This window comes from Cyrtonyx montezumae, unplaced genomic scaffold (genome assembly GCF_038088225.1).
Source record: "Cyrtonyx montezumae isolate F1298 unplaced genomic scaffold, pur_monq_1.0 scaffold_29, whole genome shotgun sequence".
In the NCBI taxonomy this organism is placed as follows: Eukaryota; Metazoa; Chordata; class Aves; order Galliformes; family Odontophoridae; genus Cyrtonyx; species Cyrtonyx montezumae.
The window spans coordinates 4,486,299-4,500,521 of NW_027072033.1; the positions used below are offsets into that span (position 1 = coordinate 4,486,299).

At 44.5% G+C, this 14,223-nt stretch overlaps 1 protein-coding gene across 1 annotated transcript in view; it reads right to left on the reverse strand.

Annotated features, from left to right (window-relative positions):
* Positions 1-3,949: 3,949 nt before the first annotated feature.
* Positions 3,950-14,223, reverse strand: part of LOC136051277 (MOB kinase activator 3B) — a 98,365-nt gene continuing 88,091 nt past the window's right edge. The window contains exon 5 of the mRNA XM_065740629.1: positions 3,950-6,527. Within this exon, the coding sequence (XP_065596701.1) occupies positions 6,498-6,527 (30 nt within the window). The 3' untranslated portion in view covers positions 3,950-6,497. The remainder of the gene's footprint in view (positions 6,528-14,223) is intronic.

The window sequence follows — 14,223 nt, forward strand, 5'->3', positions numbered from 1 at the left end:
TGATCTTATGAGGTTCCTGTTTGCTTCCTCATCCAACGTGTTATGGGCAACTCTAAATGGCAGCAGACCTATCCCATGATTCAATATTCACACACTACCCTGAGTACCATTCTAGTACTCACACCACTGGTACTCTTTCAGTTCTGCCAAACTTCTTTTAGCAGCTGCTTTCCAATCACTCCATCGGTTAGCAGCTCCTTCCCACCATCACAGACACCTCAAGACCAGTATCAGATCTTCTCCTGCGTGCACTCCCAACCTATCTCACATCTGTCCTTAACCTTCTTTCCTTCTGCTTGCTCCCCTACAGCTCTGTAACTGACTCACGTCCAGCTTTCCCCATCTCCTTTTGCTGCCACGTGTCCCCTGACTCCTGACTTCCAACAGTGCTCCAGTATAGCATTATACATATGTATGCTTTATATGTGGTTACAGGAATCAGGACAAAAGACAAAGGGTACAGCCCAATGAGCTCTAAGTCCATGTGCTGCAGATGCTATCTTTGTCTCAGGCCTCCACTTCCTTCTGTGACATACAAAACCCAAGCAAGGCTTCTCAGTCCTGCTGTCAGATGAAATTCTGCCTTGAGCTGGCTTGGTGCCCCTTACCCATCCCTCTTGACCTGAGGTATCCCACCAGGACCAACGGCAGAGCATGATGCAGCCCAGCAGCTATCTGTGCCTGACCAACTGTGAGTGAGGACCAGCAGGCCAGCAGAGCAACAGGAGGGCCACTCGCACGGCCAGCTTACTGCTCCGTTTCCCCTGGTGTCATCCCAGTGCCAGAGGGCTGCGTGGAAGCTGGATCATCAGCTGTGATTGATTTTAGCTGTCCCTAACTTCAGTGAGCCTAACAGGAAATTTTATCCTGCAGCCCAAATACCACGTGCATTTTTCTCTCCAAGGATCTCAAGCAACTTCACAACACTCCTCAAGATTACGTTTCGTTTATTCATGACATTTGAATTTTACAGCTTCATCTACTTATGACTGATGTGAAAAATAATCTTCTGTGGTGTTCTTATAATGACTACAACAGTTAGAGTTGGACTCTCTTCCCATACAGTTGCAACTCATTTAATAACAAACAGAACAAAAACAGTCTAAGACACATCTGACATCGTTAAAAAAATATATCAAACAACACTGATTCATGTAGGAGGAAAATGAATCAAGCACTTATTTGTTAGAAATATCCCCTTAAAATAGCAAAAGAAAAATACATATTCTAAGGGAAATCTCAGGACATCTGTTCTTATTTACACAGTGGAATGCACATCAGCAACCCACCAAAACATACATGTGCGCTACACGCACACACAACAATTCAGAAAAAGCAATTCTTTTTTTTTTCCCCTGGAGAATACTGTAGTTTCTCTTTGCTATATTATATCTATCTTTACAACAAGAAGGAAAACTTAAGAAAAATCCACTTTTAAGAGCTCCAACTTACTTGATTAAACCCTGAAAAACACTGCTTCTTTCATTATTAAAAATACATTAAAAATGTTTCTGATCATTTTGGATCTAAATGTGTTTCACTACCAGGTTCTTACCACCAATTTGGCTTGCTTTGCCCTTAGAACTGTTTGTACAATTACTAAAATGCCTTGAAAATCTTTCGGTACATATGAAGTCTGATTAGTGACCACTTGTCTGTATTTGACCCTGTAGTGTTATCCCCTTTCTCAAACAATTTAAACATATAATAGCAAGAATATTCTTATTTTATATATAGTGCATCCTGCTTTGCAGTGCCAGCAGGTATTTGGAAAGGAAAAAACATGTAGGAGAGACAAAAAGCAAAAGAAAGCCATCGTCTCTTGTGGGATGGCTTCAGGACATACAACTTGTTCAACCTAAGTATAGAGGTGCTAAAGACCTTGTTCTGTATTTTGGAAAGAAAGCGACTGGAGTCCTTGGAGCTCAGTCTACATTTCTCTGGTGGAGAGGTGGCTGCCTTTGGCTGGAAACAACCTGGAATCCTAATTCATAAGAATGTTGAAGACCTGAGAGGCTACCACTAATAGTGGTCCAGATAGTTGCTCATCATCCACCAAGGCCACCATTCTTTCTGTGTCCTCTCCATACAGCTCTGGGAATGTGCATGATTGCTGAGATGGTGTTTACCCCTTAGGTTTCTCCATGTCTTCAGTAATTGTTCACAGGTCAGAGTTATGTTCATTATTTTTCTCCTGTCCTCCTGCCCTGTTCTTAACAAATATAGTGGTGAGCAGAATTAACCAGCATGTGCAGTAATGAGTTTTGCTGCTTAGTGCTTCAGCCCTTAGAAAAACTCAAATTTCCACCTTCTCTCAGATCCAAAAGGAAATCATTTTACTGCTGCTAAAAAGCCTCCCTTTCTAGTCCCTGGAACACCATCCTTCACTAAACCCAGGAGAGGTTAACATCTTTTCCATGTTAGATTCATCACTACAGTCCAGCACAAACCTATGTTTACACAAAGTAGAAGTTTGTTATTAAATCCCTTATGACAGTGACAAATCAATGAGAGCTATTAAGTCTTTAATCACTGAAGGCAATTCTAGTATTAAAGAAGCCCTTCACACTGAAGTAAAGATGGCTGTGGCCTTTATCAACTGAAGTGATCCCACTTAGATTGCCTTGAAGATCAGCATTAACAACATCTCTTATGACAGCTGCTAGACTCACAGGACCTTTTCTAAGTATGAAAAAAAAAAAAAAAAGATCTCACTGAAAGGCAAATAAAAGAAATAAAGCAAAACATAGTTCCAGAACCATATGAAATGCTACTAGGACACATGCTGGAGAATGATTAGGAAGACACATAAATGGTAAGGTCAAGTAGAAAGAATTTCTCAGTAGGTGAAATGCATGCCTTTGCATACCATCACATTTAAAATACATTTCTCTTGACATATCCTGAGGAATCACAGAAATCAGAACCTGTGATCAACACCCAAAACAAGAGTCATCTGGATGTGGCCCCAAGCAGACTGCTGATAAAGCTGGAATCCCTCAGATCTGGATCCAACAGGCTGCTGCCCCTCTCTCCTCCAGGGAAGAGTAACCTGACATATTCATGTAGCAATGCCATGTTCCAGACATTATTCATAATAAGATATCAAATACCAAGCATAAGAAAGGGAGAAATGGCCCATGGCACTAGATGGTGAGACCAGGGCAAGATACCTCTGTTGTGAAAACAGTACTTGTTGAAGAGACAGCTGGCCAAAGGGCCCAAACCTGCCATCTGTGGGAACTTTCTTTCACCATCAAGTTTCATAGAATTAGATAATCATGGGAATCATAGAATGGCTTGGGTTGAAAGGAACCTCAAAGATCATCTCGTTTCAACCCCTCTCCTGTGGGCAAGGTCCCAGACCCAGAGCCACAACCAGCCTTGCCTTGTCTTGTATGGCTCCAGGAATAGGGCATCCACAAACTCTCTGGGCAACCTGTTCCAGTGCATTACCACCCTCCAAGTGAAAAACTTACCCCTAAAATACAATCTAAATCTCCTGTCTTAGTTTAAAACCATTCCCCCTTGCCCTGTCACTATCAACCCATGTAAACAGTTGTTTCCCCTCCTGTTGATCTGCTTCCTTCAGGTCCTGGAAGGCCACAATGAGGTCTACCCAGAGCCTTCTCTTCTTGAAGCTAAACAAGCCCAAGTTCCCTCAGCCTTTCTTCAGTTTGGCTGTTGGTGTTTTCCACAGCAAACACAACTCAACATATTTGTAATGGCCTGGCATCACACTGCACTTAGCCTGGTACAGATGTAAAGTGAAGAGGGTGCCAGAAGGTCTCTGCCCTGCTGCCTATGAGCAGGTCTTGGGCCAGTGCCTGCCACAATACCAATGCGGTCAACAGAAGAGCTCAGTGCTCACAGAGAAGACACAAGCTGGAGCAAAACTCCACCTTCTTCCCATCAGAGCAAACCACCAAGTCAAGTGCATCATTGGGTTGGGATGCCTTTTCCCATTAGACTTCTCGGGATTTTGGCCATGGGCAACACAGGTCTTCTAGGGGTTCCACATTGCATTTTCCCTCCTTTGCCTCATAATGTGTGCTAGAAAAGGAAACACAAAAGTTTAGGAAACCAAAAGACCGTACTAGAAAAATAAATGCACTCCAACAAAGAACTTTTGCAAACACACTGAGATTAATGCATTTATAGCATTATTCAAAAGTAATTCTGAGTAAATGGGAACAAATTCTGCTGCATTTCCAGACATCGCTACAGTTATTACACTCAAAACAGCATATGGTAAGTAGCATAACAAACTGAGGAACAGATTACAGATATAAAAAACATAGATAAACTACGTTTTTCAATTTATGTAATGGCACTTTGACCTTTATGTTAATCTTTAAGCTACAGCACTGCAGCACTGCTGAGCCAGAGGAACAGAAGATGGGAGCTGGCAACAGTGAAGTTTAAGTACACTGTACAAACTACAGTTCCAGCTCCAGGGCTGTAGGGCAATAACCCACGGGCTTTGCAGAAAGGTACAAGAAACCCTTTCAGATGTAACCAAGGTTTTAATTCCACACATACCTGTGTAGTCTTCCAAAGATGCATTTATAATCATCTCTACAATGAAGCAGCTAAGCTCAGCAGTAGCTATGGCAATGAATTCCACAAAATGGTCACATCCTGCACGAGTGCCAGCACCCCAGAAAGGTTATGTTGTACAACCCACAAAGAGTTAACCTAACTGAAAAGACCAGTGAAAGAGGAAGGACACTTCAGCCTACTTCCCTGAAAGCAAAGGATAACGCTCCTTGTGTCACTCTAAAGATGCAAGAAAGTCTCCACCTAGCTATGCTGATTGTTCACAGACAAAAGCCATTTCTCCCAGCAAGGACGGGATCACTAACATTTATAAGCTCTATTTTAAGCAAGCAAGCAAGTCAGAATACACCACAACATGAACTAGAAAGGGGTTGTGGTTATTCTTAATTGCTGCTACACCTTTATCTCTAATGTTCCAATCACTGGGTACTCCATGAGATTTCCTTCTGATAATGTCTCAGAGGAAGTAAGCATACCTAACTCACTTGCAGGGAAGGCAGCAATAGGGTTCAGCACTTAAACAGGAAAGAGCAATCTTTCACAATAACAAAAATGTGCAAATTCATCAGAAGGCACAGAATATATAGGTGTGTTCCATTTGATCCCCATTTATTCAGCCAAATCTCTCCCATGATCAGGGAAGGACTGCTTTTCACTTCATTTTTTTTTTAAGAAAGCCTTTCATCAGGGTATATTTGACACAGAAGACTGGATTTATTGCATGTACATCCCTCCAGGCTGTTTACCAATGTGTTAGTTAAGCTGAAATGAGAACTGGGGGGAAAAATTATTACTCCAGTACAGAAACAAGGCCACACTGCTAAACTGTGTTCAGCAAGAAAAACCATTGCTCAGTCCCTCCTGGCCTGATTGTTACACTATTCATCTGTACTGCATCTTTCTCCCAGTTACCAAAACTAAATTTCTTTTCCCCTGAAAAGATGAAACATTAGGGTGAATGAGAACTGTCCTTTCTCTAAGGGGATCAGAGAACGTCAAGTTACATGACACATTACTGCATTTCACAGGGTATTTCAGGAAAATGCTGACAACATAGTTGCTCTTTTATGTAATGCAGAAACACTAAGCAGATTTGCTGTCAGTCACAGTAAGAATTTGAAGACAGAACATCAACATTGCAGAGCTGCGTCTGGATTTCACTTATATAGCTGAGATCAGAAGCCAACCCTCTGTCACCCCATTAGGAATCACAATGAAGCACAAGCTGTTGATCAGGTCAGCAACGCCAGGCTATACCAGGCTCAGAGCAACCCAATGTCCCCGTAGATGTTCCTGCTCATTGCAAGAGAGTAGGACTACACAACCTCCCAGGGTCCCTTCCAACACAAATGATTCCACAATTCTATGATCAGCAAAAGGGTGGGGCTGCATTCCTGGTAACACAAGGCTCTCTGGCATTTGGGAACACTGACCAAGCCTTGTGTGGCCTAGTGATGCATGGGAGATGTTCGGGGCTGTATATCTTCTGTCACTCCAGACTGACCTGATATTCTGCTTCACTTAGGAAACAAAGCATACTGAGGAACAAAAGAAAAAGAAAACAACATTGCAGCTAGTAATACTCTCATTTGAATGCAACGGATCTGGAGGTCAGGCCAGTGACCTGAATTTCAGTGAGCTTTAGCAGTGGGAATATGGTCAGTGGTTGAAGAGGTTCTTATCTCTAATGAAGGAGCCAAGATTAATACGCAGTCGGTTCTTCTTTCCCTCAGTAATCCACGTTGCTCAGATGTGGTTCCTAGCAGCATACTCTGGGTTAAGGACACTGACAGCAGTGGGAAACTTTTGTGAAAGTAACTGCAGTTCCCATCTTTTCTCTTTTCTTGGACTGAAAGTAGACTCGTTCTGTAAGGGTTGCCATGTTCTGGAACTCTGCAGCGAAGAGGAAACAGGACTTTTCTTCAGTGAGTGGCTCTTCAGTGACACAACCTGGTTGTCATCTCCTTCTGTAAAACAAGAAGGGGGGATTAAAATGCAAAGGACATTTGTTTTAAAATATGCACACATCTCTTCTCAATTACCATTTCTGTATCTGTGCCAATTTACACAGCTTTATATGCCACTGTGTTTCTGCTCCTCACTGTCACTTTCAAGGGCAATGAAGATAATTGGCAATTAGCATGCTGTGTTTTGTCACTCTTGACAACTTTAATACTTTGCTAGTTTCCTATACATGCCATGTAGAAGGTGCTGTATCCCACACAAAGAAAAGTACTCTGAAGCAGGAAGCCTTTTAACTTAATTCAAGGAACAGGATTCATGTCATTGCAGCCAACAGGACACAGGGAAATATAATCTTTACCCAATTATTTCTGCCTACCTGTGAACACAAAAGGCAAATATTCTCAGGACTCAACCAGATCTGTGAAATTTGACTCCAGGATGGGGTCCTGTAGCATTCAAACTGCATTTTGAATTGGGGGTTGAGACAAGGGTAAATGAACCCAGGCAAATGAAGAGTAGGATTATTCTCAAACTAGAGGTCTCTAAAACAGTTTGCTATATGAGTGCCTAAGTCATTTCACCATCAGTAACCTGTAGCCACAGGTGTTTCATTGCCCAGTTATCACTGACTATGAACTTAGAACGCTATTCCAAACTTTGCTTTGTACAGATTTTAGAGTAACACAAATTCTCCCTGCACCTGCTCCTCTCTTTGCTCCAGCAACATTGCCTGGTTGTAAAATTAGAGCAGTGGTTCCTGAAATCCACCATCTTCTCCCCAGTTCCTGTTTCTCCCATCTCATTATGACACTATTGCAGTACAAGGCTCTGCGGTTTTCTCCGTGCTTCTACTTTAAGAGCCTTCTGGTGCTACACTTGCTTGACTTGGCTTGGTTTGGACAACCCGTAAAGTCAGAACACCCTTTAAACTTACAGATTTCTTCTGTATTGACCTAAACTGTTATGGGTAAATGAAGGACACAGAAATGTATGACCACGGTCACACATCACTTCTGCACATACGTGTACATATTTATACTTGTTTCAGGCAAGGAGCTGGAAATGTTCTTCAGAAACAAACAAAAAAACAAACAAAAAAACAACAAAGGCTAGAACTTAGAATTGTAGTTTGGTATGTGTTTTGAAGAAGGGAAAGAAAATAAACAAGAAATGGTTTCTCAAAGAGACTGTTACGAAGCTGTTACAATTATGAACCAGTTAGCCTCTGTCATAACGCCAGTGCAAGGGAAAGGAGGATGATGCATACTCTTTGTAGGTATTTTCTCCTGTAATGTTTTGCAGAACTGAACACACATAGCACTGCCCGCAGAAAAAGGCCACAGCCCAGCATTCTGCAGTTTCTTCAGAACTCCAGAGTATTATTCTGTGCTGCTACACACAACCTGCACCTTCTCCCTTTTTTAGATCACACAGTTAACTCCAATAACGAAGGCAGATATGAGTGGAGCTTTCAAAGCCAAACACATAAAGCAGAAAATAAAACTTTAGCCCAGTATGTCCACAAGCCAGCTGCTAAGGAGAATTTAAGAGCTAACTTCTAAATAACTTTAAGAGAAATCTTCTTCTTTGTCAAGTCGTTAAAGTACTCCCTCATTTGCCCCGACAGGCCAGTCTGTATCACAAGTTCATCTGTTTCCTTAGTATATGTGATTTCACAGAAGGATACATTCCTTCCTCAACAGTTTTCAGGAAGAACCAACATGATTTCCCAGAAGAAAGGAAAGAAGCAGCACAAAACGTTAAAATGGTAATCTTTCTCTCTGATAGATACCTAGCCCTCTCTCACTACTATGCTAACACGCTTGTCAAATACATTCAGCACATAAATCTGTACCTAAGTGCTTTAATTGCTGCTCCCCAGTTCATCCTCAAATAAAATGGAGAAGGAATACGAAAAATCCCTCTGACATAGGTTCATTAGGTTGGAAAGGACCTACAAGATCATCTAGTCCAACCATCCTCCTATCACCATCCCTACCCACTAAACTACTAAATCAAATCCCTTAGCACCTCATCTAAATGCTTATTGAACAGTGCTAGGGATGGTGCCTCACCCACCTCCCTAGGCAGGCCATTCCAGTGCCTGACCACTCTTTCAGAGAAAAAATGTTTCCACAGGTCTAATCTAAATCTTCCCCGGCGCAACTTGTGGCCATTCCCTCTCATTCTGTCATTATTTATCAGGGAGAAGAGGCCCACCCTCTCCTCACCACAACCCCCCTTCAGGAAGTGGTAGAGTGCAATAAGGTCTCCTCTGAGCCTCCTCTTCTCCAGACTAAACAATCCCAGCTCCCTCAGCCGCTCCTCATAAGACTTGTGCTCCAGACCCCTCACCAGTTTTGTTGCCCTTCTCTGAACACGCTCCAGGGCCTCAATGTCCTTCTTGTAGTGAGGGGCCAAAACTGAACACAGTACTCAAGGTGCGGACACACCAGAGCTGAGTACAGGGGGATGATCACCTCCCTGCTCCTTCTGGCTACACTATTTCTAATACAGGCCAGGATGCTGTTGGCCTTCTTGGCCACCTGGGCGCACTGCCGGCTCATGTTAAGCCGAGCATCAACCAACCAGCTCCTTTTCCTCTCTACATTCTTCAAGCCATTCTGCCCCAAGCCTATAGCATTGCATGGGGTTATTGTGGCCAAAGTGCAGGACCCGGCACTTGGTCTTATTGAACCTCATCCCATTGAGCTCAGCCCAGCTATTCAGCCTATCCAAATCCCTCTGAAGGGCCTCCCTACCCTCAGGCAGTTTGACACATCCCCCCAACTTGGTGTCATCTGCAAACTTACTGAGGGTACACTCAATCCCCTCGTCTAGGTCATCAATAAAGATATTAAACAAGATGGGCCCCAATACCGACCCTTGGGGGACACCACTCGTAACAGGACGCCAGCTGGACTTAACTCCATTAACCACTACCCTCTGGGCACGGCCCTCCAGCCAGTTCTCCACCCAGAGAAGAGTGAACCTGTCCACACCACGGGCTGCCAGTTTCCCCAGGAGAATACTGTGGGAGACCGTGTCGAAGGCCTTGCTGAAGTCCAGGTAGACTACATTGACAGCCTTTCCTTCATCTACCAGTCTGGTCACCCAGTCATAGAAGGAGATGAGGTTGGACAAGCATGACCTGCCCTTTGTGAACCCGTGCTGGCTGGGTCTGATCCCCTTGTTGCCATGCACGTGTCGTGTGATCTCCCTCAAGACCATCTGCTCCATAACTGTCCCTGATACCGAGGTCAGGCTGACAGGCCTGTACTTCCCCGGGTCTTCCTTACGGCCTTTCTTGTAGATGGGAGTCACATCGGCAAGCCTCCAATCTTGTGGGACCTCTCCAGATAACCAGGAATGCTGATAGATGGCAGAAAGTGGCTCAGCAATCACCTCTGCTAGCTCCCTCAGCACCCTTGGGTGGATCCCATCTGGCCCCATGGACTTGTGGCAGTTCAGATGGAGAAGCAGGTCTCTGACCGTCTCTGCTTGGATCACAGGGGGTGCATTATGCGCCCCGTCCCGGACTTCCAGGTCAGGGCAAGTACCCTGTGGACAACTGCTCTGTCTATTAAAGACAGATGTGAAGAAGACATTGAGAACCTCAGCCTTTTCCTTATCCTCTGTGGTTACATTCCCTGCCTCATCAAGTAAAGGAGAGAAATTTTCCTTTGTTTTTCTCTTGCTGTTATTATATTTGTAAAAGAGTTTCCTGTTCTCCTTTACTGCAGTAGCCAGTCTAAGTTCAAGCTGGGCTTTAGCATTTCTAACTTTCTGCCTGCAGATCTTGGCCAGTTCTCTGTAGTCACCCCAAGTAGCCTGACCCATCTTCCAGAGGACATGGACTCTTCTTTCCTCCTGGAGTCTCAACAAAAGTTCCCGGTTCATCCACACTGGTCTTTTTCTCCTCCGGCTCGACTTACAGGACTCCGGGACAGCCTGCTCCTGTGCCTTTAAGATTTCCATCTTGAGCAGCATCCAGGCTTCCTGGACCCCTTTACCTCTCAGGAGCAAGTCCCAAGGGACCCTTGCAACAAGTGTCCTGAACAGGTCAAAGTCTGCCCTCCGGAAGTCCAAGGTAGCAGTTTTGCTAGTCATCCTCTTGACATCAGCCAGAATAGCAAACTCCACCATTTCATGGTCACTCTGGCCAAGACAATCTCCAACCTTCACATCTCCTACTAGTCCTTCCCTGTTAGTGAAGAGCAGGTCTAGCAAGGCATCTCCCCTGGTAGGCTCTTGCACCAGCTGTGTCAGGAAGCAATCATCCACACATTCTAGAAATCTCATGGACTGCTTCTTCTGCACAGTATTATATTTCCAGCATATGTCAGGGAAGTTGAAGTCCCCCATGAGAACAAGAGCTGGCCATTGTGCAACATCTACGAGTTGCTTATAGAACACCTCGTCTATTTCTTCATCCTGACTAGGTGGTCTATAACAGACCCCCACCACGATGTCACTCCTAAAGACCATCCTCCTGATCCTTATCCATAGAAACTCTACTTATCATTTCCAACCTCAAGCTCTTCAACATCAAAACACTCTTTGATAAAGAGAGCTATGCCACCACCCTTTCTTCCCTATCTATCCCTTCTGAAGAGCTTGTAGCCATCAATCCCAGTATTCCAGTCATGGGAGAGGTCCCACCATGTTTCTGTAATAGCCACAAGGTCATAGTTAGCCTGCCTCACAATGGCTTCAAGCTCTTCTTGTTTATTGCCCATGCTGCGTGCATTGGTATAGATGCACTTCAGCTGAGATATCTGCCTCACCCCTTTCTCCAGCACAGCCTCCTTAGGCTCTTTACTGGTGAGCCCTGTTTTATCCCCTTCCCCCGTCACAGCTAGTTTAAAGCTCTCTCAATGAGTCCAGCTAGCTCCTGTGCTAGGATTCGTTTCCCCCTTTGAGACAGGTGCATCCCATCAACAGATAACAGGCCAGGAGCTGAGTAAACTGCCCCGTGCTCAAAAAACCCAAAGTGTCTGTCTCTACACCAGCCTCTCAGCCGTTTACTCATCACCTGTGTTTTCCTAGTCCATTCTGTGTCCTTCACTGCCCCAGAAGGTATGGAAGCAAACACCACTTGTGCTCCCACCCCTTGAACTAATCGCCCTAATCCCCTGAAATCTCTTTTCATAGTTCGCAGACTTTTCTGAGATATTTCATTGCAGTCTGCCTGAACTACGAGTAACGGGTAGTAGTCGGTGGGGTGTACCAAATTCAGGAGTCTTCTAGCAATGTCCCTGATCCGAGCCCCAGGGAGACAGCACACTTCCCTGAAGTTTGGGTCTGGTCTGCAAATGGGGCCCTCAGTTCCCTTTAGAAGGGTGCCACCCACTACGATCACCTTCCTTTCTGTCTTAGTAGTAGCGGTCTCAATGCACAGAGTTGACTGTCTTGCCATTGGTGACCTCCTGCGGGAATCTTCCTGCACTTCCACCCTTATCACCTCTTCAACATCCAATGCTGCAAATCTATTGCTTAGGGGTATCTGGGGACACTGGGGAGGCAGAGGGGGAGATTGCCCACGGTACCGAGCAGGGACTCTCTGCCAGCCCTCCCTATCCCTCAGATATATCCCCCTTCTGCCCTACGAGGACAGGTCAGAGAGTCCACCACCAACTGCGGAGGATCTCCCCGGTGCCTTTCTCTCTGGCGCTCTATGGAGCTACTCCACCAGTCAATCTCCCGCTCACAGTCCCTGATGGCCCTCAGTCTCTCAACCTCCTCTTTCAGTTCAACCACCATGCTAAGCAGATCCACCTGCTCACACCTTGCACAGGAGAACTGCTTAGCACCCTCCTCCAGCAGCAGCAGGCTCTGGCACTCCTTGCAACCAGAGACCTGTGTAGCCACGCTTCTAGGCAGACCTTCTGTCTGGGTCGCCACAGCCTTTTTAAGGCAAGCCCTCTGTCTAGTAGAGACCATGGCACAAAAAAGAATAAAAACAAATAAATGAAAATTGAAAATAAATAAATAAAATAGTTATTGTAATAATTTAAAAATAAATAATAATAATAATAATTAAAAGAATATATATAAAATATAAAATAAACACAAACAAACACTGCAGACACAGAGACCAGCAATAAATAGGATGGATTTGCAAGAGAGAAGGGACAGTAACCCTGCACCCTGCCTGCACCTGCAAAAGCCACACCCACACGAGCTCCCACACCTATAGCAGCACAGTAAGGGGGTGGTACTCACGTGTAGATCTCTCCTTCCTGTGCCTAGTGGGCAGTGAAGTGTCGCTGCCCTCCCTGAGCCCTATTCAGCTGAGGGGTGTGGGTGAGGGCACCGTTACCCTGGCAACGCTAACACCTCATTAACCTCTCGTGAGAACAGCCTAAGGGTCTGGCCGCTCTCACTCGGTTCCCGTGAGACAGGAACCTCGCGGAAATCCTCCCTGTACCTCAATCAGCCACTGCAGCTCCGGCTGTGCCGATTTCAAAGCAGTTGATCACAAGGACTCAAACATCTTATAGAGTTAATGAGTAGCTGAATAAACTTTTTTAATGGGACAAACCTAAATATGGGGACATGCTGGCCAAATCTGAATGGGTTACATGACAAATGAGTTTCCCACTAAAGAATAATGTTCTTCTAAGAAAATGGTGTAGCTAGACTTCTGTGGTGAGTCACATACCCAGTGTCCAAAACAGAAGGTGCAAACATCGTACACTAGTAAAAGAACACAGTGGAAGGAAGGGGGATCCACAGTGAGGTTATAACTATTGGGAAAGTGGGTGAATTCACATGAGTTACGGTATGAAGAGTAGTAGTGTAAAAACACCAGGAAAATTAACCAGTGCAATGACATTGGACACAAAGGCACTGATGCAGCACCAGCAACCCTGGGAGAGTTTCTGCTATCTTCTGCTAAGAGGAGGAGGGAGATCCATGGGAGTCCCAACAGCATGTGGAGACAGAGGACCCGCAGTGTGCCCACAGGACCAAGTCCTTCAATTGCAGTCTTTCAGTCATTCAGAACTAAAAAGTAAGTGAAAAGCAACCAAAAAGGTTAAAAGGGCATTTACATGCTGCTCTTTGAAGCACAAAGGACTACAACTTCTGCTACTCTGGTGGCTGTATCTTTCTTCACAAAGATTTCAACAACTGATAAATGAGCATGTGGACAAAATTCTTAGTATCCTGGGCACAAAAGAGGCTGTTTGCTGTGGAATAACAGAGATCATGTGATCTGAGACCCAGCACTGCACAGCAAATCTATATTCAGATGGCTAGTTAACCAGGATAAGAACCATATTTGTAACAAGTTACTTACTTATCTTTTTCGTCATTTTTAGTTAAAGCCGTGTCTTGGATCCTCACTTCCAAACTGCTTTCTCCAAAGTTATTTTTTTTTTATTTCCTCTGCTTTTTTAGCTGCCCCATCTCTATATTTCAACAAGAAAAAATGACAGGCTGATACCCATCTGATAGGAAACAGGCACACTGATCATCCAGAACTTTTACTTGAACAAGTCTCAATTATGATGATGCTCAGGACTGAATTAATCCCTCCTGCAATCTGTTTGGTTCCAGGCTTGCTATCTCCAAACTAGGTGTAGCCCTCCAATAATTCTTGTCAGCTACACCTGAATTTGTACTGCAATGTTTGCAGGGCACAGATAATATTCCTGTCTTCAAATGCAATCGCTTATCACTCATGACAAAGGC